We start from the raw sequence: 25,868 nt of genomic DNA, 5'->3' as shown, positions 1-25,868 counted from the left end.
AATCTTATGGACATCAGCCTCCCGAGTGGTTGTAATTATTTAAAAATTAATCATTATTTATCTCCATGTAGCATATGGAAGATCAAGAGCTGTGATATTCACACTGTGAATATTTAACTGTCACTGTGATATTTAATAGCTAAAATGGGATTTGAACTGAGCATTTCTACATTTGTAATTAATTTTATTAGCCATGAATTTGATCCGGGCAAATGGACTTAGGCAAGACACAAACTGCCCAGTTCAAATCCTTTTGCAATTGTAAATGTATACTTTGGATTAAGACAAGCTGAGAAAGATGAAACTTTATTTCAAAGTAAATATATACAGGACTGGGCCTCAGAACACATTTCCACTGACATCAACAGCAATTGTTTGGAAATGAACTTGTTTACCAGAGTTTTGAAAGATGTATTTTATGAGCAATCTGATCTTTTGCTCCTGAAATGGAATACTTCCGTTTCACGGATTGAAGAGAGGTTTGATGAACAATCTGTGCCGGGAGTTCTTTTTAGCATCTGAGTAATGAAGAATCATGATTACAGGAATGAACCAGCCATTAAGTTTATTTGTTAGATATATTTATGCTCTCTTCCTTTGAAACAGACAAGTCATCTTCCTTGTATCTCTTCTAAGCCTCTTTGACATGGGACACATTCAAATTATTCTGTATGGCAGTAATTCCTCCCTGAGTAAAAATAAAATAAAATCCTATTCCCACTTTCACTGAAGAAAATGACCAACAGATTGAAGATGAATGTTCTGCTATGATCTTCACTGTGCCACAGCTTTGTAAAATCAAATAGCCTTTTTGATTTATTTCTATAATTTATTTGTTAGAAATAAGTGGGGATTTTTCTTTGCACTGGAAACATCCTCTAGATCTGCAGAACAAAAAATGTGCTTCCTATGGTACAATTTCAACTAGTTCTGGGTTTTGTGGATCTATCGTTTATGGCTAAGCAACTTTTCACCATTCTGTTTGGCAATCTTTACCTCATTTAGATACATTGCAAACTACTGCAGAATCACAAATTTTAAAAATCTCTATTCTCTATTTCTGCTGTGAAACATGTAGGGTGAAGGAGATTGCACTTCAAAGAGTTATGAATTCTGTTGAATAACTAAGCAAACAACTTGGTTATTCTTTTACTTTCCCAGAGGCAAAATATACTTAAAAAGATCATCAGAATGACAATTATATATTTCAAGGTCTTTTCACAGATTTAAATATTGCTGTTTTTATAAAGAAAAAATATTTTTATAATGAAAATTGTCTTAGAATAAAGTTTATTTTAATGAACTCCAACTTCTCCAATATGTAATAAACCCAAGTTATACAAAAGAAATACCAACAAAACAAAGTTTTGTGTAGTATATTTACAATGTATGTTTGTAAAAACAACCCAAAGCAGTAGCTTTGATGGCCTAAGTATCTGGTGACTGTAGGAACATCTTTGTGCTGCAGATTGACAGAGCATCATCTGACATATTAAGGACAGAATGAAAACAAAAATGTGGTTTTTGCTGCAAAATCCAGAAAGATTTTCAGAATTAATGCTATTCAGTTTGTTGAAAGTTACCAGCAAAGTAGTTGATCTTCTAAGCAATCAGGGCTTATATGCTCTTCAGTTTGAGTCATATTTCCATGGGAAACATGTTCACACTTCTACCTGGAAGTGCTCATAAAATAATGCAAATGTTGAAATTCTAAAGTCAAAATGCCAACTGGCACATTAAAAATATATTAGTCCAGCCCAAAGTCAGCACTGGAAACAGTCTTAGCACATTAGGAGGCCTTCCTTCGCAGCCAACCTCTGCCGATGGATTTTGTCTTGCTGAAGCTCTTCATGGTTTGGATGCCAGAGTTTCAGGATGATCCTTTCAATGTTGAGGGCATAGACAGTATGGGCAGGGACCACTTCCCGGTGGATCTGCAAGAACACAAGTGAAAATATTACTGGCCACAAATTAATTAATATTTATTTGTGTGTTTGTGTGTGTGTGTGTGTGTGTGTGTGTACTCCATCAACTAATCAAGATGTTACAACATAGCCAACCAAACCGCTTACAGCAACAAAGCCAGCACTCCACACCCACCCATTAATATTTATAGAAAGACGGCAGCTCCAATCACGCTTTACTCGTACAAGCACAAAGCCGAAGGCACCAGCCTGAAGATGGCAAGTTGCCAAGATACTCTCAATCTTATACGAGAAAAGACTGAATATGCCAAGACCTGCATACCTGTACCCGTGAAAAACTATGAATATATATATGTGTGTGTGTGTGTGTGTGTGTGTGTGTGTGTGTGTGTGTCTGTGTGTGTTTTCTGAAGTTTTCACGGGTGTTAGTATGTAGGTCTTTGGTTATTCGGGTTTTCTCCCGCGTAAAATTGGAGGTGTCTTGGCGACGTTTCGACGAAGTCTCATTCATCATCTTCAGGCGTGGTGCTTCCAGGAGCAATGTGAGATCTCGGCTGTTTCTTCCTTTTAACTGCCATTGGGGGTTTGAGCTGATTGGGTGGGAGCTTATATTTTTTTTTTTTTTTATTTATTTATTTATTTATTTATTTATTTATTTATTTATTTATTTATTTTTGTGTGTGTGTATGTTGTGGTGTGTGTGTGTGTGTGTGTGTGTGTGTGTGTGTGTGTGTGTGTAGATACTCCCCAGATAATAAGCCCAATCGGGCTTTTGAGTGCATAGGCTAAAATAAGCCCTCCCCTGAAAATAAGCCCTTCTCGAAAATATTGCAACACAGCAGCAGCCATGAGGTGACCATGCTCGCTGCCTCCTGCACCTCAAAAATAATAAGAACGTCCTGAAAATAAGGCCAAGCACTTATTTTGGGGGTCAAAAGAAAATAAGACCCTGTCTTATTTTCGGGAAAACACGGTATATATAATTAATTAGTTATAACTGTTTTTTTAAATGTGATTTACAAATTTGAATTGAATTATGTTATTATTCAGATTAGAGTTATGTTAATACCCAGACAATTTGGTGTGTCATGTTCTTGTAAGACACCATGAATCTAAAAGATGTGGCAGCCTACACATTTAAGAACAAAGAGAAAGCAAGCGATGTATTTTCTTTCTGGGTATTTCTTTCTTTTCCTCCATTACTTGGTAGTAAGTTCTTTCTGAAACAACATCTCTATCAGGAGAACAGCAACTGAAATTAAAATATGCAATTTGTGAAAGTTACCTGCAATGCCTCAAAGAGATCATACATGTTCACTGGAGGCAGGGTTGCTGGTGAGGTGTCCCCAGAACAGGCCAAAAGGAGGGCTGCTTGTTGCTCTGCATCGTCAGGTGGTAGATGGGAAGCAAGGTTTTGACCAGGTGGGGGAGCCAAGCAGGTAGGAGGACTAGGAAAAAGACACAAATTGGAGAAAAATGAATTTGGCATCCTATTAGGGGAAAAAGAAGAGTTCACTGCTGGCTCAGATTCTAATTACCAGAAGTGTCAGGTGCAGAGGTGGATTGCTGCCGGTTCATCCCGGTTCAGCCGAACCAGTAGTGGAATTCAGGCCTGGGTCACAGAACCGGCAGTGATCCAGGACTGACACGCCCCGGAGCTGGTGCCCTCGCTCCTTCTTGGGCACCGCCATTTTGAATTTTAGTGACTGTGGATGAGCAATTCACTGTAAATCGTTCTGCGCATGCGCACGTAGCAATTTACACTGAACAGCGCAAATACGCACAGCGCGCATCAGGTGCACGCACGTTGCAAACCAGCAGTAACGCTGACAGCAACCCACCCCTGGTCAGTTGGCACATAGGCCCCACCAGGCCACTTGACAGTCATGTGCAACTTCTGATCTGAATAATGTTGTATAACATTAGCCTGCATTTGGATAAAAATGAAACTTTTGAGCAGCATTTAGTAGTAGCATTTTCCAACAAAACCTAAAGCAAATATTATGCATACTATGAAAATATTTATTGATTTATTTGTTTGCTATTATTTATAGTTTACTTAGCTCCAGAGATTTCTGAGAGCTAACATCCAAATAAAACTAATAAAATTATCAAAATGGTATGAAGGTTAGATATAACCCATGTTGTGGTTCTTTATCCATGCACAATACCAAATTATCTAAAATAAACAATACAAAAATTAAAATGTAGGAAATATAATACTGAACTCAGGAGAAACATAGCTTTTCTCCATGATTATATTATTCAAAGACAATAGTTGCAGTTGGATAGCGCTCCATAGTGTTTTACAACACTCTCTAAGCAGTTTACAACATCAATATATTGCCCCCAACAATCTGGGTACTCATTTTACCAACCTCGAAAGGATGGAAGGCTGAGTCAACCTTGAGCCGGTGAGATTCCAACTCCAGGCTGTGGGCAGTTATCCTGAAATACTACATTCTAACCACTGTGCCTCCATGGCTCTTTATGATATGTAAAGTGTGATAATACTTTATCCAAGATCACAAATGTATAACAAAAGTTTTACAAATCCAAAAACAAAGAGCAACTGTAACATTATATATATTCTCTGATGATTAGGATATTTCTGTTAAAAAGTAAGTTTCATATTCTCACATTCTCTCTTATGCTGCATTAGTATCATGCAAATCCTTACCACTCAGTTAAGTTATTGTAAGCAATGACACTATTCTTCAGATACGGCTGTGGATTGACATTGCTTCCAAAGGCATATTTGAAGTGACCGTCCCTCACACGGTAAGCCTTTCTTCTTGATATTACAGAGGTAAGGATATCTTTAAGATGCTTCTACAGAGAAACAAATGTCTGTTTATTGCTTGCAAAAAAGCCAAAACCGGAAGTATCCAATGCTTGTACTATGAAGATTGCAACATAAAGGCCACTGCCTGGATTCCCCCTTGCTTCTGGCCATCAATCTATTCTGGAATCCTTGCCTATCCCCAGGTATTCCTCCATTGTCAAATCTGTCATTTGGCTTATGGCTTGTTCTCATTTAACTTCTGGACACCCATCTTGTTCCCTTGGCTCTATAAAGCCCAACTATAGTCAATGAGGTACTCAAGTTGACTCAAAAAGATTATTCTATCGTCTGCATGCGAGGAGTTAATGAAAGATGTTGCAAAGAACTAAATATACAAATAATATTTGTGAATTAAATTTGTTTGTATTCTGCAGACAAAAAAACATAGACAAAACCTGTGTTTTTGCAGATTTTATTCATTTATGGGAAGCCTACATTGATAAGATAATTTAGCAAGAGTACGTTGCTAGAAATTCTAAGAGTCAGAATTGCTAACTCCTGCAACCAGAAACAAGTGAGAATTGAGAATGGCCACATCTCTTTATTCCTATTTGTCTCTTTCAAGAATAAAGGAAGAGAGATGACATCAAGGTTCCGGTCTGAACATCAAGAGGTGCTAAACCAGCAACACAGTCTGTCATCTCCTTCTTAGCCTCCAGGTGTCATTTCAAAAAATCCTTGAGGAAGTTTTCCAGAATTATTAATGTTGATGAAGACATTAGATGGGCCCCTTCAAATTGTTCATTTCACATATGAATAGAAAAGACAGGGGAGCAATACAAATAATGGCATCATCACATAACATTTTTCTGGATTCTACACATTCTTGTTATAAGAGAAAACAGAAAAGAAGGGAGCCATAGGGGACAAAACTTTATCCATTTATAATATTGATCACTCAGTTAAACCTCAAATAAAGTATGACATGTTAAAAAGAAACACTTTCTTTAAAAGCAAAAATAAAATTTCCCAAGAAAACAGACAGGCAAATCAAACTTATGTTAGCCCACACTTTTTGTTCCTTAAATAGCACAATCTTACTTTGCTTACATATACTTTGCTTACAAGTATTCAATCTTGGCCATATGTGGAAAAACAATTCCCCAAATTAATATTAATAAGCAGACAAAATAGTTTTCATAGGTCTGTTTCCTTGTAATATGGATATCCCTTTTGCTCCTATTTTTACAAAGGCAGATAATCAATGCCGAACTTGACATCATACACAATGTATCTGAGTGTTCATGACTAAACTTGCCCTTCTGTGTCATCTCACCTCTACAGCATAGACAACAACTGTAACTGCTTCTTCCGTGACATTATCCAAGCCGTGCTCAAAAGCAGTGACAATCATCCTTCCCTCGAGCTGGCCCCAGGTGGGAAGCATCATTGTATGTGAACAAAGCTTCAAGTCATCATCTTCTTGGGGATCTTTTGCCACAAACTGCTGTGCTCCAGACAAGGGATTCTGGGGTTGGAACCGGTGCTGTAAAAAACAAAAACAAAACACAAAAAGGTTCCATTATTTAGACAACAACATTTACAGTCAAAATGTCGTGACTTCCAGTGAAGATGGCCAAGGAGGGCTCCCTTTGGAATGTCACTTTTTCAACTTACTAACAGGAGGAACCGGCTTTCCTTTAGTTTACATGAATCTCCTGGGTTAGGGAGAATTTCAGAATCACCCCACAAGATCCTCTGACACAGAGGTGGGTTCCTACTAGTTTGCCCCAGTTCGATAGAACCGGTTCATCAAATCTACTGAACCGGTTAGAAGAGGTTCCACCAGTGGACCCAGAAAGCAGGCCACACCTACAGAAGAGGTTCCAAAAAATTTTGAAACCTACCACTGACACACACAGAGACAGACAGACAGACAGACAGACTCACACAGAGAAAGAGAAAGAGAAAGAAAGGAAGAAAAAAATAAAGAAAAAAAGAAAAAAGAAAGTGAGAAAGAAAAAAAGGAAAAAGGGACAGAGAGACAAAAGGAAGGAAAGAGAGAGAGAGAGAGAAAGAAAACATATGGCTGGCAAGCCACTCCCACCAGGTCACATGGCCGGCAAGCCACTCCCACAAAGGAGGCCACACCCACAGAGTAGGTTCGAAAAATTTTTGAAACCCACCACTGCTCCGACAGAAGCTGTGCTTCAGAGTGAGCCTGTGAGCAGCTGCAATTATTTTGTTGTTGAAAAAGCAGCCATTTTGGAACTTACTTTTCAAACAGACAAGCTATGCCTTTCATTTCTTAATCACTTTTAGGAAGTATTATCTTTCTTAAGCTAAAAAAAGGTTTTCTTCACTCGCAGTTTGTTATTCCTTTTTGAAGATCTGAGCTATTTTGGGGACTTCTTTCTTGTTAAACGACAAGAAAGGCGGCTACTGAAGGCAAGCTAAAATAAGGAAGCATTAAGTATCTTTCTTTAAAAAAAATGATGGAAAAAGTTGTGGCATTTATTTTACTATTTTTAAGTAGTTTGTAGTTTGGTCTGCTTTGTTATGGGTGACTAAAACCCTCTGATTTTTATGAATTTTGATTGGCAAGAATTCTTAAGTGACTTAAAAAAACCCTACTCTTTGACCAGAAGAGGGAGCTAAGAAGATGGAGAATAGACTTCAGCAAGTTATCAGGTGTTTGAAAAAAATCTTTAATAAACCTTATCAGTTTATAGATCGACTATGTTCTAAGGATATAGTAGTTATAAAAACTACTCAAATTGCTTCAGAGATGCAATTATGTGTAGAAAATTACCAAACTACTGAGTAATTTCACAAACAGCTGACAATACAAAGCACTCAATTGCAATTTTGGAATATAAACCTGACACCAATCTTTATTATGATGGTTTAAATATAAACCTTCCAACATAATTGATAGAAGAGTTCCAAGAAAATCTGCAACATTTAAGAGGGTAAGTTTGAGATTTTTTCTTCATGTATACTAATAAAGTTGGGAAATCCTAGAGAAAAGTTTATAATTTACTTGATAGATGTTCCAGAGAAGAAAAATATCTTCTATGAAGATAAGCTGGAAGGAGTGACTTAAACTTAATGAGTTAATTGGGATTAGGATGGATTTGTATCAGTGCGATATATGTAATTTGAAAGAAAATTTTAATGTAAAGTGGGTTTGAAAATGTGTTTTCTTCTTTATATATAATGCTTAAGTAACTCCTAAAGCTTTTAAAATTATTGAACGTGTATTTGAAATTATGTTAAGAGGAAGCTTTAAAAAAGGTATTTTATAAATATTGATAGACAGCAAAAATAATCTAAATCAAAGTTATCTCTGATAAAATGGGTGGCAGATAAATTACAAACAAACAAATAAAATCACTATGAATGTTATTTTAGTGCCCAATTCTTTTTCCCTACCCATTTAACTAGAAAAACTGAAATATTTTTATACAAGTATGTATGTATGTATGTATGTATGTATGTATGTATGTATGTATGTATATTTGTATTTGGGCCTTTGGGGCATAAAATGCTAATAAAAGTTGTCAGATGCTGCCGAAAGATTGCATAGACTGATTGCAAATAGCACAGCAAACTAACAACAATGATACGTTAGCACTGTTAGTCAACCTGGTCCCTACCGCCCACTAGTGGGCGTTCCAGCTTTCATGGTGGGCAGTAGGGGTTTGCTATAATTCTGCTTTATAAATTTTATAAAGTAAAGTTACTTCCCTACTTTGTAAATCACCATTACTGTGGAACCGGTGGGCGGTTAGAAAATTTTACTACTAACAGAGATACAAAAGTGGGTGGTAGGTATAAAAAGGTTGACTACCCCGGCGTTAGAGTATCTGCAAGAAATACTATTTGCATGAAAACAGCAACTATTGAGAGCACAAAATAGTTATAGAAAATGGAGAAGTATTCTGGGACTTTAAAATTTAAACCGGCAACATAATACCCCAGAGTTAACAATTGTTAATCAAAAAAAAAAAAAAGGTCTGGATAGTGGCTGTTGCAGTATCTGGAGACAATGAAGAGGAAGGGTGGAGAAAATTACAAACTACACAAATCTGCCACTTGGAGAAGAACGACTAGTAAAAAAAAGCAAAGATAGTATCAACAGTAGTAGGAACCTTGGGTGCAATCCTAAAATATCTGGAGCAGAATACTGAATACTGAATATCTTGCTGAATACTATTGGCATTGACAAAATCACTAACAGTCCATTGCAAAAGGCAGCTTTACTTGGAACAACTTACATCCTGTAATGGTACCTTTAACAACCCTGAAGTATCTATTGATTTGATTCCTTCTCGTGCCTTGCAAGAATTTACTTGGGAAGGTGGGTGTACATGTGTATGCTTAGATTCCTTCCTTTCCTTCTCTACTGGCAGCTGCTGTTCTAGGGGAGATTCAAACGGAAAGCCTCTGTCTCCCTCCTTCTTCCTATTTTATCTCAATGGGAAAGAAGCTGTCCATACTCAGGAATGTAGTCACTAATCCTACCAAGTTCCCTTTATTAGAGATAAAACAGCTTAGTCTATGGGTTATTGTGAGTTATTTCTGTTCTTTCTCTAGAAGCTTGGGCTGCTCCGAAAGGCTTCGGGGGGGGGGGTGTTTTCGCCCTCCCCAGGCTCCTAGAAAGTCTCAGGAGCCTGGGGAAGGCAAAAAAAGCATAGCAAAAGCAGGGGAGGGGGAGCGCATGTAGCATTATGGGTGTGGCACGCCCGTGCACGATCCCCCTGCGCTCCCGCTTTTGGCACGCGAGCCAAAAAAGGTTAGCCATCACTGACTGCGTTTGTGGGTGTTGCCCAAATTAGAAACAGTATACTGAATTACCCTTGCTTTCCCATACTCTACTCTGTACTGGCGAAGGGGGAAAATCGCAAAGTGTAATGAATACTTCTGGCTATACCAGGTATTCTGGTGGGGTACCAAGGACTTTGAAATGGAATTGCTGTGTGTTTCCAATTCTCTTAAGAAAAACTTACATCAAACTTCTGCCGAACCGAAGAAAACTTTTTCTTCCCTTTCGGCTTTCCAGGCTTTGGTGCAGAACCTCCTGTCCAAGGCAGAGAGCCAGCACCTTCTGAAAATAGGAAATAGAAAAACACAAAAGTTTTATAATTAGTACGTTAGCAAATTGTGCCCTCCCCAATTTAAGTATATTTTTGCTGTTTCCATTTAGCAGGCCATCTGCCTTAATCATCATCTACCTATTTCTTATCTTATCCTACTTACTGATAGATTTTCTCATTTTCATTCCAGATGACTCAACAATGACATTTTAAACTGTATTTAACACGATTTCCGAACTACAGTCATTTTAGACTGCATGTATTTTAGACTGCATTCTTCAGTAAGCTTTTAAAATATATCACATCACTTATATTAGGGAGATTAGTAACTGATTATAATGCCTACAAACAAAATAGCAATTATAAAACAGCTTTTCTTGATTTTATCCACTGAGGAAAGCCGAGTTCTAGTTCATCCTCAGTCAATCATTATCTCTGCCCAGCCTACTTACAGGGATGTTGATGGCTGCCTTGAACTATATATGCCACTGATCTCCTGAACAAAAAAGCAGGATATAAAACAATTTAGCTAACTAACAATTAATTAAATGCACTAAGAGAATTATTGATATGTAAAATTACACAGAAGAGCAGATTCAGATTATCTAGCGGAAAACTTGCAAAATAATCACTGTAATTAAAAACCATCCGCCTTCCTCTTTCAATGTAATTCTGCTGATAATGTACTTTAAGCAATTACTCTGCACTAGTGGTTAAAGCACACGACAGTTAGAAACCTAGTCTAGCCTAGCTATGAAAGCCAACTGGATGATGTCAGGCCAGTCACATTCACTGCACCCATCTTATCCCACAGGATTGTTGTTTTGGGGGAAATCAGAGTAGGAAGTAGTATATGTTCATCACCTTGAGTTATTTATAAAAATCATAGAAGTGGAATATAAAAGAAAAAAATACACATTTGGTTGAAAGTCCAGAATAGGCTTATAGTTTGCCTTATTTGGGGCTGCAGTGCTTCCTAGATAAGAAAAGACATCACAAATTGGTCCTTTCCCAGTGATAAACAGAATTAAGGCAAAGCAATGAATGGGCCAAGTATGAGCCAACACCACATTACTTTCACGTGACTAAAATGAAAGAAAGAATTCCAAAAGAATCAATAAAATTGCAAACAACTTTATATAAATCTATGGGATGACAGCACTGAAATATTGTACACCATGTGCACAATTATTAGGCAAGTGAGTATTAGAGTAAGTCTACCGATTCAGCTTTAGAATTTATTAGCATTTCTTTGCTAATGATACCACAAATATTCTGTATTTGTTACCCTTGGGAAAATTAAATGCCCTTCCATCAGCATCTTAGTCTCTAGAAATATCATAATGAGGTTAATTTAGAATCAGAAGGCTAAGGAAAGAAAGCATAGTCATGAGCTTATGTTTCCTAATTGAGCAATTGGGAAATTGGCAATCATTATTTTACGAAACAGTATACTCCCTATTTGCTAATTCAGTGAGTCAGTGAGTCCACAAACATTGAAATAGCCTTCATCATTTGTCCTTGGCAAAGGCAACAATCTGTATAGAGAGAGTATTAGAACAGATATTTAAAATAAGCTATCAAAGGACAGCAAAGTATCTTGCACGGTCCAGAAGTATTCGTCTAATTTGCTTAAATAAATTTTATAGTCCATGATTGCAGTCATAAACTTGAAAAGATAGCAGCAACATAACTGAAAATCTCAATAAGATCCTGTGAATTGCAACAGCCTCATACTAAACAGCCTTCAAATATTTACACTGGAGATTGCCATTTTTATTGATGGAGGCAGAAGGTCTCAAGATGCCAGAGTTTGGAGGGGGGGGGGGGTAGCAATGGGGAAGTTTCATCTGCAAAGCAGGTATTTAACCACAACACTGCTTTCTCTTCCCCTATCTAATGAAAAATATTACAATTTGGCTCCATAAAAACATCATTTATTCCAGATGAATACAACTGAGCCATAAACAAACACTTCATCTGTATTTCTAGGGCAAAATAGTGCTACTCATACCCCAAAACCATATTCACTCTCTCAGATCCAATAGCTTACTTTTTATTTGTGAAAAAAATGCATCGGTTTCTTTGTGGGTCCCACAGACACACATAAATAAGATGAAGTATACTATCTGTTTGTACTTAGCCTATTCTTTATAGGTTGTATCAAGTTTTCATATTGGATTTCTAGTGAGCTGTCCATTGTGAACTATACTGGTACAAAAACTGCACACTGCCAAGGGGTAACATTCATGATCAGGTGGCTAGTATAAGTAGAGAAATCTTTACATCTTCAAGCATCTTTAATTCTTATTCTAGCGAGATATCTCAGAAATTGTTATACAAGTAACAATAGTATCCCACTGGAGTTAACAAGAAATCCCATAAAGCAATTGTTTCTTTATTCCAGATGATCCATTTCTATCTAATTTAGTCATTCACGACACAATGTTTGATATTTAGCATTCCCTGAAAGGAACCACACATTTAGAGGTGTGGCAGAGATAGAAAATTTATGTTACATGCCTTTTCACCAAAGGTGAACAGTAAAGGCTAACAATAAAGAAGGAGCAATACATGAGTAGCATTTTTATTTCGGAATTACTGGTAGCTCCAGTCTTCTGATACTACATACATAATTGTCCATCACATGAGAAATAATCCCAAATTTTAGAAATATCTTATTAGTTTTAAGATAATAAATGAACACAATACAAATAAAAATATTAGAATAATACAAGTCAGTGTTTTGTCCAGCAGATTATTATAGGAAAGCAAAAGATTCATATGGTCAACTCTCTAAAATCAAACTCAGTAGGTGAATACTTTTGGTCTTTCCTTTTAGTATTTTTAATGAGATTAAATATAATATTCAGTTGTTCTGCTTTAAAATATTTTCATTCATTTATAAAAAGCTTCTCCAGATCTTCATGATTCATAGCCTGCCTTTCCCTCTTGATATCAAGGCAATAAAACATTCCTTTTTAAAAATTTTCTCCTCATCAACCCTGTGAGGTAGATTGGGATGAAAGAGGGTGACTGGGCCATAGTGAGCTCCCTTTGTGCGAGAATGGATTTGAATCTAGGTCCTTCTGATCCGTTCCCAATATTTTTTATCAATACAGCAAATTAGCTCTGAATAATTATACAGTTCTGAATACTCTCTTAGACTAGAAACAAGCAACTTTGGGATCTGGGATTCATCTGACATTTGGACTATAGTGGGTGGGATGATACAAATCCATATGCAGTCACTGTGACTGGTGTAGCTAATTCACCCAATTTCTTTAGAATTACTACATTTCAGGTTATCCGTAAAGTTACTCCCAGTTACATAGTTCCTATCAGATCATACATAGTATAATATTCTTTAGGAATATGAATATTCTTCATTGTCCTTCCTTATAAGACAAGGTTAAAATGAAGCATTTGAACTTACCTGATAACTATTTTATGATGCCTTCAGACATGTAAAGTAAGATATTATTCACAACATTATTTTTATTAATCTAGCTACACACTGTACTTTGGGTTCCTCAAAACCACATTTTCTTATGTTGGTTCTGAATAGTAACCTGGATTCATTTTTTTCTTTATTTTGTTATGCTTCAAAACTGGTTCTCATTACAGCACTTATGTTGTAGGATTATTGCTAATTTTTATCTGTTGTTGATTTTTAAAATCTATTGTCTATTATTTTAGCTGTTATTTATATTTAAACTGGTTACTAGAGGTCATCTTGAGAAGGATTTTACTCTAAGAGGACATAAACATTCCCAAAAAAAAAAATCTAGATTAACTGGAAAATTAAGTTTTGTTCCGTGGACGCTGTATTGCCAATTTTCTTTCCAAACAAGTCTTCAGAACAGCTTTTCCTGCTCCTAAATGCACTGCTTTGAGGTTCTTGTGGATCTGCATAACATTTATTCACTTTAACAGACACTAAGATGAATACATTGTAATTATATGAACATTATCTGTATCCTTAGCACCACATTGAAAATCTTTCTATGGGAATCATATCAGCTCAAAATTGTACATGGAAATTTCTGACCCTCGGTTATACCTGCCTGTGATAAGAGAGATACAATATCCTAATCCAGAAGCTTCTTTGTGTACTAAAGAAGGTGTAGCATGGGTTGGGCAATATCAATTTGGTATGGTATTCCACGGTTACCTTCCACCTAGAGCTAAAATGGGTGTATCAGTTACAAAAGTAGCTGACAAAGCAATTTCAAGGTCGATAGTGCTATTATGTAGAAACTATGCAAGTACAGCTTCCTTTTTTCTACATTTTCATATTAGAGCCTTGTGACTTTAAAAAAATAGTGTTGGTTTTATGCTAGAGGCCTCAAGACCACCTACGTTTAAGTGGGAGCTTATACTGTATATAGTCCGTGACCCGTCAAAACTGCGGTAGATTAAAGCGTGTACGTGACGTCATCAGCAGCGCGACGAAAAAAATTAAAAATAAATTAAATTAAAATTAAAATTAAATTAAAGCAAGCCGATTCACATAAAGGTAAGGGTTAGGTTTAGGGTTAGGGTTAGGCTTAGGTTAAGGGTTAGGGTTAGGTTTAGGGTTACGTTAAGCGTTAGGGTTAGGTTTAGGGTTAGGTTAAGGGTTAGCGTTAGGTTTAGTGTTAGGTTAAGGGTTAGGTTTAGGGTTAGGTTAAGGGTTAGGTTTAGGGTTAGGTTTGGGGGGATTAGGGTAAGGTTTTCGCTTTAATTTTAAATTTACCGCTCACAGCGCGATGTTTTCGTCGCGCTGTGATGACGTCACGTACGCGCTTTCGTCGAGCGCGCTTTAGTCGACCGCGGTTTTGTGGTGGAACCATATAGTCATGTGAACAAGTACGGTCACCCCATGTAGAGTTGGTTTCTATTTAACATGTGGACATATATGTATTTTATCTTTATTCAAGCAGCATGTAACTGATCAGAAAGTATGAAAGTTGACTTTCAATTATTTATTCAACAAAAATAATCAGATATTCTATTTTCCTCTGCAGAAAAAAGAAGTGCACCCTTGGTTCTAATAACTGGTTTTGCCTCCTTTGGCAAGGTCAAGGTCATGTTGCAAGATCCACTTTCCATTGAACTTCGACCTTCTAGCAGAAAGTTTTACATTATCTTCCAATGCCCTTTGGTACAATGAAGAAATTTGTAACATATACTTTGATAATGAATTGCCAGGACCATGATGAAGCAAAGCAGCCTCAAACCATAATATTTCCACCATCATATTGTTAACCGGTTTTTCTGATCTTTGGTTTTTGCCAAACATGTCTTCAGAAATTACTGGTAAATAACTCTAATTTTTCCTCATTGTTGTTCCAGAAGTCTGGCCTTTGTCTAGACCTATAGCAAACTTTATACTTGTCCTGATATTCTTTCTGGACAGTAAAGGTTTGTTCCTGCTACACCCACCACCTCCACGTAGATCTAATTTACACCACTTCTTTCCAATGGTAAACTCATGAACTTTCACATCAATAGTAAAGAGAACTACCTGTAGATCTTGTGATGAAATTCTGGAGTTCTTAGAGACTTCTTTTTGCCTGGGTAAGTTGGCGCTTGTTTGAAATCTTTTCCACTTGTAATTGATTTTCTTGACAGTGGAATGATTGGTGACTAATTTTTGGCAATCTTTTTAAACCTCCTCCCAGATTCCGAAGACTTCAAAGAGCTCTTTTCAATTTAGGCATGGTGATACCACACCCTCCAAAAACAAAGAGCAAATCAAACTAAGTGTCTGAGGTGTCAATAAAACAGGTATCTCCCAGATCTTCTTTAACCATGTTCTAATCCTTTGACCTGACTGATTCTAATTTCAGATATTTGAAGTAATGATAAATGTAGTGGTATAAATACTTTTTTCCACATGTAAACACAACTAAGTACAAAAATGTAGTCCATTGAAATTTCACATTTCTAAACAACCTATCTTCCTCAAAGAGGGAATTGAAATTCAACAACTATATACTCAAAAAGCTGTATGTTGAAATGTTGAAAAAGTCAAAGATTTCAATGGAATGTACCGTATTTTCACCCATATAACCCGCGGGTTATATGCGGTTTTTACATGCACAGCGCCCCCCTGCGGGTTATATGCGTGGGCGGGGTATACGGAAGATATTTTACACGATCGGAGGCTTGCACAGGCTTGTTTCTCCGTTTCTTCCCCCACCCCGATCTCAGCTGTTTCCTTCTCCTCCGTTCCTTTCCTCTTCCCCAGCTTGCGCAGGCTTGTTTCTCCGTTTCTTCCCCCACCCCGATCTCAGCTGTTTCCTTCTCCTCCGTTCCTTTCCTCTTCCCCAGCTTGCGCAGGCTTGTTTCTCCGTTTCTTCCCCCCCCATCTCAGCTGTTTCCCTTCTCTCTTACTCGTCGCGGGTTATATGCGTGGGCGGGTTATATGCGTGGGCGGGGTATACGGAAGATATTTGCACGATCCGGAAAACCCGCGGGTTATATGCGTGGGCGGGTTATTTGCGTGGGCGGGTTATATGGGTGAAAATACGGTACTTTTTCACATGACTATTATAATGCTATTATGTTTCTATATGTTTATTCAGCTTTTCACTTTGTTTTTGAGAGATCCAAGGAAACAAGACATCTTGTCAAACTTACTAATCAGCCTATTCACCGTATCAAGCAGAACTCATGAATATCCTCTATGGCTTCAATCCTTCTTCAAGTTCAGTCCTTTTGCTTTAACATAAGTTTAAGCCAGTAATTTAAAGATAGTCATTGCAACTCATGTGTCATGTGTAGTGCTCCTAAGTAATTGTGCTCACAAGGTCTATACTCTTACTATAGAAATAACAAAACTGGGAAGAATCGGAGGCTGCAACTCAAGTTTTTTCATAGGCTACAAAAGGCTTTCTATGACATGCTCATGTTACTAAAAGCGACAACCAGATTTTTATGGCCCATCTTTATATTTTGGGGAACTGAAACTGGAAATCAGAGTAGGAGATATCTAGAATGGAAACTACTTGTATTCTCACCCTGAGCCAAGCCAAACCTGAAAAAAATAGCCTGAAATTTCTGTTTTAGGATAATGATGGGTACGTGGATTTAACATTGTTTGTTTCTATTTCCATCTTAAAATCCAAAATGTGGAAAAACAACTACACTTACCCTGACCAGTTTCTGAAAAGTGAAAAAGCAGTATAAAGCTAAATATCTTTAAATGATACAGGTGAACTTCTTAAAATTTGCCCCAATGCAGCATGAAATGAACAGTAGAACTACCATAAGTTACACACAGTACAGATCTCTCAATCCATATGCAAAGGAGACTTTTTCACTGACTTACCTGGTGCAGAAACCAAGATTTGACATCGCGTAAGAATAGCTAGCAAGAAGTCATTGTGAAAATGAACTGCCAAAATAAAAGACATGGCTTGCATTACAGTTATGACAATTATTTTTATTAGCAAACATATATTTACATTAACTTCAGAAATTTGCACCGAAGATATAATAGCATTTTTCAAGTCCAAAACTAAATACAAGGCTCTTAATTCAGCAACTTAGCATTTTCAGCTTTTATCTTCTAAAAGTTCTTCAAGGGTAAGTTTTACTATGGTAAATTCTTGTATTATGTACTATGTATTAAGTATTATCAGACATGATAAACTCTTCAAGGAGTAAAAAATGATCTCATTGTTCCCACCTAGTTACTTTAGTTATTTTTTAGTAACTAAATATAATTGAGATACAATATATTTCAAAGCATTATAATTAACCCCTAGACATTTGAAACTGAAGAATTCAGAAAACTAGGTGAGTGAGCAATTCAGAATTTATTTTCATACCATTGTCTTGAGTGAGCAGCCTCCGAGCTTCCAAATCAAACTCTTCTTTGCTGATCTTTTGCTTAAACCATAGTTTCAAATTAGCCCAGTACCTGTACAAGATATCAATAATGAATTATCAATAATGGATTTACCCTTTTAAAAGTTACCTTTTTCCTCCCTAGTTGCTTTATGAGAGAGTATCATAGTTTTACAGAATTCGTATCATTGCAAAAACAATATTCAATGAGCAGAATCTCAACCTCAACCAATAGATTTGAGGTTGTGTCTGTCTCTTATAGTTCATCCGGTCCCAAGACAGGGATGGGTAACCTTTTGATGGCCAAGAGTGTAGGGAGGGCTAAGGAACAATATGTCTGGGGCCACATTAAATATTGTAAAGTTAGGTTTAGAGCTATTGGGAATTTTTTATAGTAATACATTTACGTTAGGGCCCACACTATACTTTTTATCTGTTTCCCACTTTCAGTTAGCCAGAGAGGACTATAAAATCTTAGCCAGAGAAGACGGTATAAAGGTAATTTGTAGAGTGCCGTTTGCCCCACCTATCTTAAGTAAACAAAGTACTATCACTCAACTTATTCCAGTTATTGGAGTTTACTTCACAAAAAGGCTTTTTCACTGGGGCAAAATGCAGATTATGTTCTTTCTGCTTTTAACCTTGGCAGTAAATCTCTTGTTGCCTATTTCAAACATGGAAAAAGTCGGGTATTAACCGAGCATGCACAACTTGGAATTTTTCAGAATCTCAGCTCTATATTTCTAGTGGTTATAGAGAAAGGTATTCTGTGTATATTCATTGTAAAATGAATGAGACCAAGCCTGATATTCACAATGTGGAAGATCATATTTGTATTTGTTTTACCTGTCATTGGCCCTAAAAGCAACAGGCAAATCATAAAGATTGTCAAGCAACTGTAGAACTAGTAAGAAAAAATAGGAAGAAGATGGATTTTGTTTTGTGTTTATAAACCCTCTGCACTCTGTCAAACAGGATTTAAAAAGCAGAGGTGAAAGGGAAAGTTAAAAGGGAAGCCATCCAATGTGAAGACATCCATGAGCTGGCAGTTTTGAAGATCAGAATTCCTCATTCTGTAATAGGGAACTTCTTTTTCCTCTATCTTAATTTTTTGCTCCAAATATTAGTTTAAACTGTCCTCCAGTGACAGTCCATTTTTTCACTGAAGAGGGTAGTGATTATGATAATTAAGCCAGTGAGATGAACTATGTATATATATGTATGAATTTTTGCCATTTGCGTTGTAAACATGTAATGAGCTCTATTTCTTTTTTTGTATTTTGTAAACCTTGCCTTTTTTACAACCTTTAATAAAAAAAAAGAAGAAGAAGCAAAATAAGATAATTAAGCCAGTTAAGGTTTGTAATGCAAACCAGCCTTTCAAAAAATTGTTAAAAGGCTACCTAGTTACCCAGCAAGTATTTCCATGCCGGCTGGCAATAACTATCTAATACTGTTTTCTCCTTTGTCTAAATAGTTTTCTTCACTCCTGTTTTTGATAAGGTAAATTAAAAATCAGGAATCTCACAGCAAATTTTCCAACTCTTTTTTTAATCACTATAGATTAATACAGCTTTACTCTTATAAAATTTAAAAATTATATATTTAAAGTAATAGTTAATTGTATTGTGATATATCACTAGAATACTGAATAGGCATGAAAACAGCAAAATAATACAGTGAAACTGGCAATTAAGTTACCAAGATGAAATACTCTTTACAAAGCAGAGATGGGAAACAACAAATTAATATCCCCAAAACAAAGATTTCATAGTGTCTCTGGGCAGTGTACAGCAAATGGTTGCAACGTAAGTAGAACTATAAGTTAAAAATTATATTCTATGATTCAGCCTAAAGTTTAATTTACCTTTTTTGCAGCTATATTACAATTTTAATCAGTTTCAAATTCAAATATTTAATCCCATTTTATGTTAATTGCAAACCTAATAAGCATTCTACCCATCTACACCTCCCCTCACTATCCACCACCAAATCATTAAAAAATGTTGAAGTATATAGAATTTAGGATTGAATGTACAGCATATTACCTGATACCTCAAATCTATTTGATGAGAATGCACGGTGTATGATTTCTGAGCCAGTTATATAGCCATTATATTGTCATGTAGTCCAGCCTACATTAAACTAGCATGCTCATTTTTTTTATTAAATACTGTGTTCAAACGGAGACAGTTAATTTCAGGGTATTCAGCAACTGGGCCCACAATTTCTGTTGCTAAGCAAGGCGGTCGTAAAACATGATAACCTCACCCACTCTCATGGCCTTCAGAAAAGCTGTCAAGATCTGGCTATTCCGGCGGGCTTGGGGCTGTTGACCTCATTGTTGAGGTCCAGCCCCGACTGAAATGAATGTATTTGTGTTGTTTTCAACTTGTCTATTTTATTTTTATTTCTTTTATTGTTTTTTTCCCTTCTCTGTAAGCCGCCCGGAGTCCTCCAGGATTGGGCGGCCTATAAATAAAATTAAACTTGAAACTTGAAACATGATGTCATGTGACTGCATCATTTAGCAACAGCAATCCTAGTCTCCCAGTTTCTGTTGTAATCTGAGTACCATTTAGGTCATTAAGCAGGAAGAGGCAGGAGTCACAGGCAAGCAGACCAGCAGCTGCATGGGTCCGGTTCCATGGATCCAGTGCCACGGGTCCACAGCATCGGCAGGTGAAAAAGAAGCAAGAGCCGGGATAACCTCTGACTTCCTGCCATTGACTTTGCTTGTGGGAAGCAATGATTGAGCTCATTGTGATGTAATAATCACAAGTCAGGCACTGAATATCTGGATTGCAATCATGTGATTGTGTGATTCTTGGCTATTTTAACCACTTGTATTGTGTTCTATGTTTCCCTTTCCCCCTTGAGTTGTTCGCTGCCGAGTCCCTCCCGGAGAAGGGCAGCATACAAATAAAATAAATCTAAATCTAAATCTAAATCTGACTGCAAGGATGCTACAAGCACAACTTTGCAGACTGGTCTTAAATCCCCCACCGTCAGTGGTTTTGTTATTTTGAATAGTCACTGAACAAGTGGTCATAACTTTACGACTACTCCTGCATTACACTAGTGGTGGGTTCCGGATCCCGTTGCAACTGGTATGGTTGCAAGGGGTCCTGGCATCCTCCACATGAACGCGTGCAACGCACGCATATGTTTTACCATCCAGCGATGCTGTGTGTGGAAGCGCCGAAGACTTCAATGGCAGGTAAGGAGCGCGGGCAGATGGGTGGGCCCTCCGGAGCACTGTACTGGAATGGTACCCGGTACTCCGGGCAAGCTCCGGTACGCCCATACTGGGGCATACTACCTGCAACCCACCGCTGCATTACACACATAGTATACTCACAATCTACCAAGGAAATAACTGAATTAAGATATGAGATAACCTTTTAAAATGTATTTTGATAAATCTACAGGTTTCAAAGAGTTTATACTTCAATTGCTTTATAATCCACTTTAGAATCTTCCCAAGCATCTATGACTGTTATGTAGCTTTTGGATCCCTTTCTCCTTTTCTGAAGCTAGGAATTCTATCACTTCCGAAGGTTGATATATAAAAGCCCTGATTTTCTATCTACTTACCCCACACTAGTTTTCCCAAGTGCCCATTTCCCCAATACTGGTTGTGGGCAAATAAGAAGGATGGCTCAGAGTTGTGTTCCCATTGTGGCCTTTGATAAATACATAAATACTTAAAATATTTTTTTTAAAAAAATTAATATATATTATTTTTGTCTCATTTTGTCTCAATTGTACCTCTGGTACAGTTTTTACACTATTATACTGGTGAAAAAAAGGATATATTATGTAGGACATAATAAATAAGCCAATTCATTCATTCAGGGAATTAATATCGCTAAACAGTGATAGATGAAATTAAGGCAACATTTTAATTCCTGTACATTCTTTCTAGTTAGTTTGGTGTGGTGGTTAAGGCACTAGGCTAGAAACTGGGAGGTCTAAATTCTAAATTCTACCTAAAGTGGATTATAAAGCAATTGAAGTATAAACTCTTTGAAACCTGTAGATTTATCAAAATACATTTTAAATTCTAAGTTCTAAATTCTACCTTAGTCATAAAGTTAGCTAGTGACCAGTGGTGGGTTGCTTATCCCATTCCAACCGGTTTGGTTGGAATGGGGCCGGCGGCGCCCTCGTGCACGGGCGCAGTTCATGCATGCGACTTAGCGCCTGCGCGATGCTCCAGCTGTTCGCAGAGAATCGCACAGGCGCTGTATGTGCCATCCAGCTGCTCGCGGAGAATTGCACAGGCACTGTATGTGCCATGCGCCTGCGTGGAAGCGCAGAAGCCTTCAAAGACCGGTAAGGAGCGCGGGCGGGCGGGTGGGCCCTTCGCCGTTCCTGGAAGTTACTTACTTCCGGTTTCGCCGACCAACTGGTTTGCGGGGACCGCCACGAACCGGTTGAAACCCACCCCTGCTAGTGACCTTAGACTAGTCACTCCTCTCAGCCCTAGGAGGGAGGCAATGAAAAACATTTCTGAAATCTTACCCAGAAATTGCAGGGGATAGTCTGGGCAGCCTCCAGGAGTTAACACTAACTATCGAGCCAAGGTGGCGCAGTGGTTAAATGCAGCACTGCAGGCTACTGCTAGATCAGCAGTTCAGCGGTTCAAATCTCACCAGCTCAGGGTTGACTCAGCCTTCCATCCTTCCGAGGTGGGTAAAATGAGGACCCAGATTGTTGGGGGCAATATGCTGACTCTCTGTAAACCGCTTAGAGAGGGCTGAAAGCTCTATGAAGCGGTATATAAGTCTACTGCTATTGCTATTGCTAACTCAAAGGCACACATACAAAACCCAAATCTTTGATTCTACAGGGTTCTTCGTGTATTTCCAATATTTAATTTAAATTACATATTAAGAAAAAAAATGTTTTAAAAAGCGAAGGATTAATATTGGCCTACTATAAATAGCTGGCTTGGTTCCACCACAAAACCGCTTTCGACTAAACCACGCTCGACTAAACCGCGTAGCTGACGTCATCAATAGAGCGACAACAGCATGGAGACAGAAGCACGCTGTAAACGCTAAACCTAAAATTAACCCCTAAACCTAACCCCCCTAAACCTAATCCTAAACCTAACCCTAAACCTAACCCTTAACCTAACCCTAAACCTAACCCTAAACCTAACCCTTAACCTAACCCTAAACCTAACCCTAACCCTTAACCTAACCCTAAACCTAACCCGTACCTTAACTTGAATCGGCTTGCTTTCAAAGCGCTATTTAAAGCGCCCTTCTTTCTCCGCGCTGGCTGTTGTCGCCCTGTTGATGACGTCAGCGACGCGGTTTAATCGGGCGCGGCTTAGTCGAGCGCGGTTTTGACGGGTCACGAGCTGGCTTATTTTTGTATATACACTAAACCATGGGGGTTTATTTGGGCCTGACATCTAAAAATCAAGTTGCATCCATTTATTGCAGGAAACTAGAAACTTGGGGCATTTTAAAGAGACATATGTCTACTCAGAAATAAGCTGCTGAATTACTTCCAGGGTATATAGAATTGCTGCTTAACAGAATTAGGTTAAGGCAGTGTTTCTCAACCTTGGCAACTTGAAGATGTCCGGACTTCAACTCCCAGAATTCCCCAGCCAGCATTCGCTGGCTGGGGAATTCTGGGAGTTGAAGTCCGGACATCTTCAAGTTGCCAAGGTTGAGAAACACTGGGTTAAGGTATTTCTGTGAATAGGGTGCAGTATTTTTAGGCAGTGATTCTACACGCATTGGATTTATAATTTTTAAATTGATTGTGCATCAGTCTCCAAGGTGCACAAAATCACCTTTGAGACTTTGTGGAGCCGCTTGAGAGTGGCTGCACAAACCCCACTTAAAATTGTGATTGTGATGTCTTGAAATAACTGAAAGCCTAAAAAGTTGGATTGCTGTTCCTTAATGATTAGTTTCTATCAGTGAGCAGCAGGATCTTTCATCCTCCCTAATCAACATTTCAGGGAGGCGGGTGGGGGGGGAGGCCTATTTGTAATGCTAAGCAGGTTTGAAATAAGGCCCGCCTATTCGGTTCTTGAGGAAAAAATATGATTATTATTAAATATTATTATGGAAATATTATTCAGAAAGGGCAGTGGGTTTTTATACGGAGAGTATAATGCTGATTGGGCGCTCCAGCTTAAAAAACACCCGGTGCAAGAGAAAATCGAGATCGATGCCAACTAGGCCTCTGCTGCAAAAACACGGCCAACGGCTTAACGAAGAAACGACGGGGAGTGGGGATGAGGAGAAAGGCGCCGGATGGTCACTTACTGCTTCACATTTTCGCCCAAAGCTTCGCTCAGGTTTTTCTTGGCCACCTCCAGCTCACTCACGTAAGTCGCCATGACAAGCGCTTGGCAGCACGCACCCGCCCGCTCTCATTTTACTGCCCGCCAGGCGCCGCGTCAACCTCAATAGCAATTCTCGGCCGCTTTCGTTTGATTCTTTGTTTCACAACTCCCGGCCGTGCGGCAATTGTAACTGGGTCTCTTGATTTCAGAAGGACTCTAAAACGAGTTTAAATGAGATCGTGTGAATAACTTATTCACCAGATCCCATTAGATGCTAACTTGGAAAAAAAAACAAAACCACTTCATTCCGGAAGCCACTTCACCGTCTTTACCAATCGGACTGCAGCCATAAGCTTTGCTCACGCGATCTTTTTTAAGAGCAGAGAGAATAATGGGACTAAATCCAAGGAAGGTGTTCGCAAAGAAGACTTTCTAACAAGCGGCTTCACGTTGCTTCGTCCATCTCAACGCTTGCAATTCATTCAAGATTTCCTTTAAGAAAGGGGAAAGCCGTGCCGTCCCACTTCCCCCTTCTCCAAGGCGCTAGTCCCTTTCATGCTTTGTTTATTGGTGGGCCGAAAGGGAGTTTAGTTCAAAACAAGTTTAAATTAACAGCGATTTTAATTGCAGTCCTAAATACATGATTCAAGTTCTTGGGTCAGGCCTACGACTGAACATGTCCTCGATTAAGGCTGCTTTATTTTTTATTAAAAGTTTTTAAAAAGTTTTACAAATATATACCTCCCCCCAACCCAGCTCCGCCCCCCACCCAATCTCCCCCCACCCAATCTCCCAGAGCAAATATAGGGTATAAACATTAACAACCATATTCTAAAATAAACTAACAGACTTTAGCATCATCCCTCACTTGTACTTTTAACTCCCCTTTTGTAAAGCTAATTTTAAACAAGTTGTATCATTCCTTGCTCATTCATTCATAAGCTATCTGGAGTTTCTTAGTCCCATATTTATTCTGAATATAATCAATCCATCTTCTCCATTCCAGCTTGTATTTCTCATCTGAATGGTCCTTAAGATATGCTGATATTTTAGCCATCTCTGCTAAGTTTGTTACTTTTAATGTCCATTCTTGAATAGTAGGCAAATCTTCCTTCTTCCAGTACTGCGCCACCGACAGTCTTGCTGCCATTGTAAGATTCAAAACCAAATTAGTCTCTATAACTGTACTGTTGCAGAAAATGACAGGCTTTAGACTTCTCAGGAGACAGGAAAAGTTTATTTGGCAGCCAGGTTCAGAAAGCTCGTGACCCGTCAAAACCGCGGTCCACTAAAGCGCGCCCGATTAAAGCGTGTACCTGACGTCATCAGCAGCGCGACAAATACGACCGCGGAGAAAAAAGGGCGCTTTAAAAAGCGCTTTTAAAGCAAGCCAATTCACATAAAGCTAAGGGTTAGGGTTAGGGTTAGGTTAAGGGTTAGCGTTAGGTTTAGCGTTAGGTTAAGGGTTAGGTATAGGGTTAGGTTAAGGGTTAGGTTTAGGGTTAGGTTTGGGGGGGGTTAGGTTTAGATTTACGCGTTAATTTTAAGTTTACCGCTCAGCGTGCTGTTTTTGTCGCGCTGTGATGACGTCACGTACGCGCTTTCGTCGAGCGCGCTTTAGTCTACCGCGGTTTTGTGGTGGAACCCAGAAAGCTATCCCATGGCTTAGCATTGCAAGTTCTGAACAACCTTCATGATCAAAGCTCGAGTTCTTATACATTCTCAAAAGCATTGCAACACGGAAATACTTAACACATTTCTTAGTGGTTACCTTGAGGAGAAAGCCTTATAAGATGGGGTCTTACTTCTCCTTTTGTTTATGGAGTACATGTCATTAACGAACTTTAATTGAACCTTGGACTTTTGACATAGGCTTTTGACATAGACTTTTGACATAGGGA

The 25,868-nt window shown here is 38.2% G+C and overlaps 1 protein-coding gene across 1 annotated transcript; it reads right to left on the bottom strand.

Moving 5' to 3' along the window:
* Positions 1 to 817: 817 nt before the first annotated feature.
* TADA1 (transcriptional adaptor 1) lies at positions 818 to 24,316 on the bottom strand. Its single transcript, XM_032226755.1, has 8 exons — positions 23,948 to 24,316; positions 17,630 to 17,721; positions 17,128 to 17,193; positions 9,723 to 9,820; positions 6,047 to 6,256; positions 4,606 to 4,757; positions 3,211 to 3,373; positions 818 to 1,934 (listed from the first exon to the last, which is right to left on the bottom strand). Exons 1-8 carry the CDS (start codon positions 24,019 to 24,021, stop codon positions 1,782 to 1,784), a joined length of 1,008 nt encoding a protein of 335 aa, XP_032082646.1. The 5' UTR covers positions 24,022 to 24,316; the 3' UTR covers positions 818 to 1,781.
* Between the last annotated feature and the right edge of the window lie 1,552 nt (positions 24,317 to 25,868).

Source organism: Thamnophis elegans, chromosome 11, assembly GCF_009769535.1.
Source record: "Thamnophis elegans isolate rThaEle1 chromosome 11, rThaEle1.pri, whole genome shotgun sequence".
In the NCBI taxonomy this organism is placed as follows: Eukaryota; Metazoa; Chordata; class Lepidosauria; order Squamata; family Colubridae; genus Thamnophis; species Thamnophis elegans.
The sequence above is the reverse complement of the archived record's forward strand: the minus strand, read 5'-3'. Positions and strand labels throughout refer to the sequence as shown.

Bases quoted from the DNA above. Each gene is read 5' to 3' on its own strand.
- TADA1 (XM_032226755.1), bottom strand. From the start codon at position 24,021: ATGGCGACTTACGTGAGTGAGCTGGAGGTGGCCAAGAAAAACCTGAGC. The intron at 17,722-23,947 runs GTAAGTGACCAT...TATCTTGTACAG, and splicing joins TTGGGCGAAAATGTGAAGCA to GTACTGGGCTAATTTGAAAC. The intron at 17,194-17,629 runs GTATGAAAATAA...TTATTTTGGCAG, and splicing joins GCTGCTCACTCAAGACAATG to TTCATTTTCACAATGACTTC.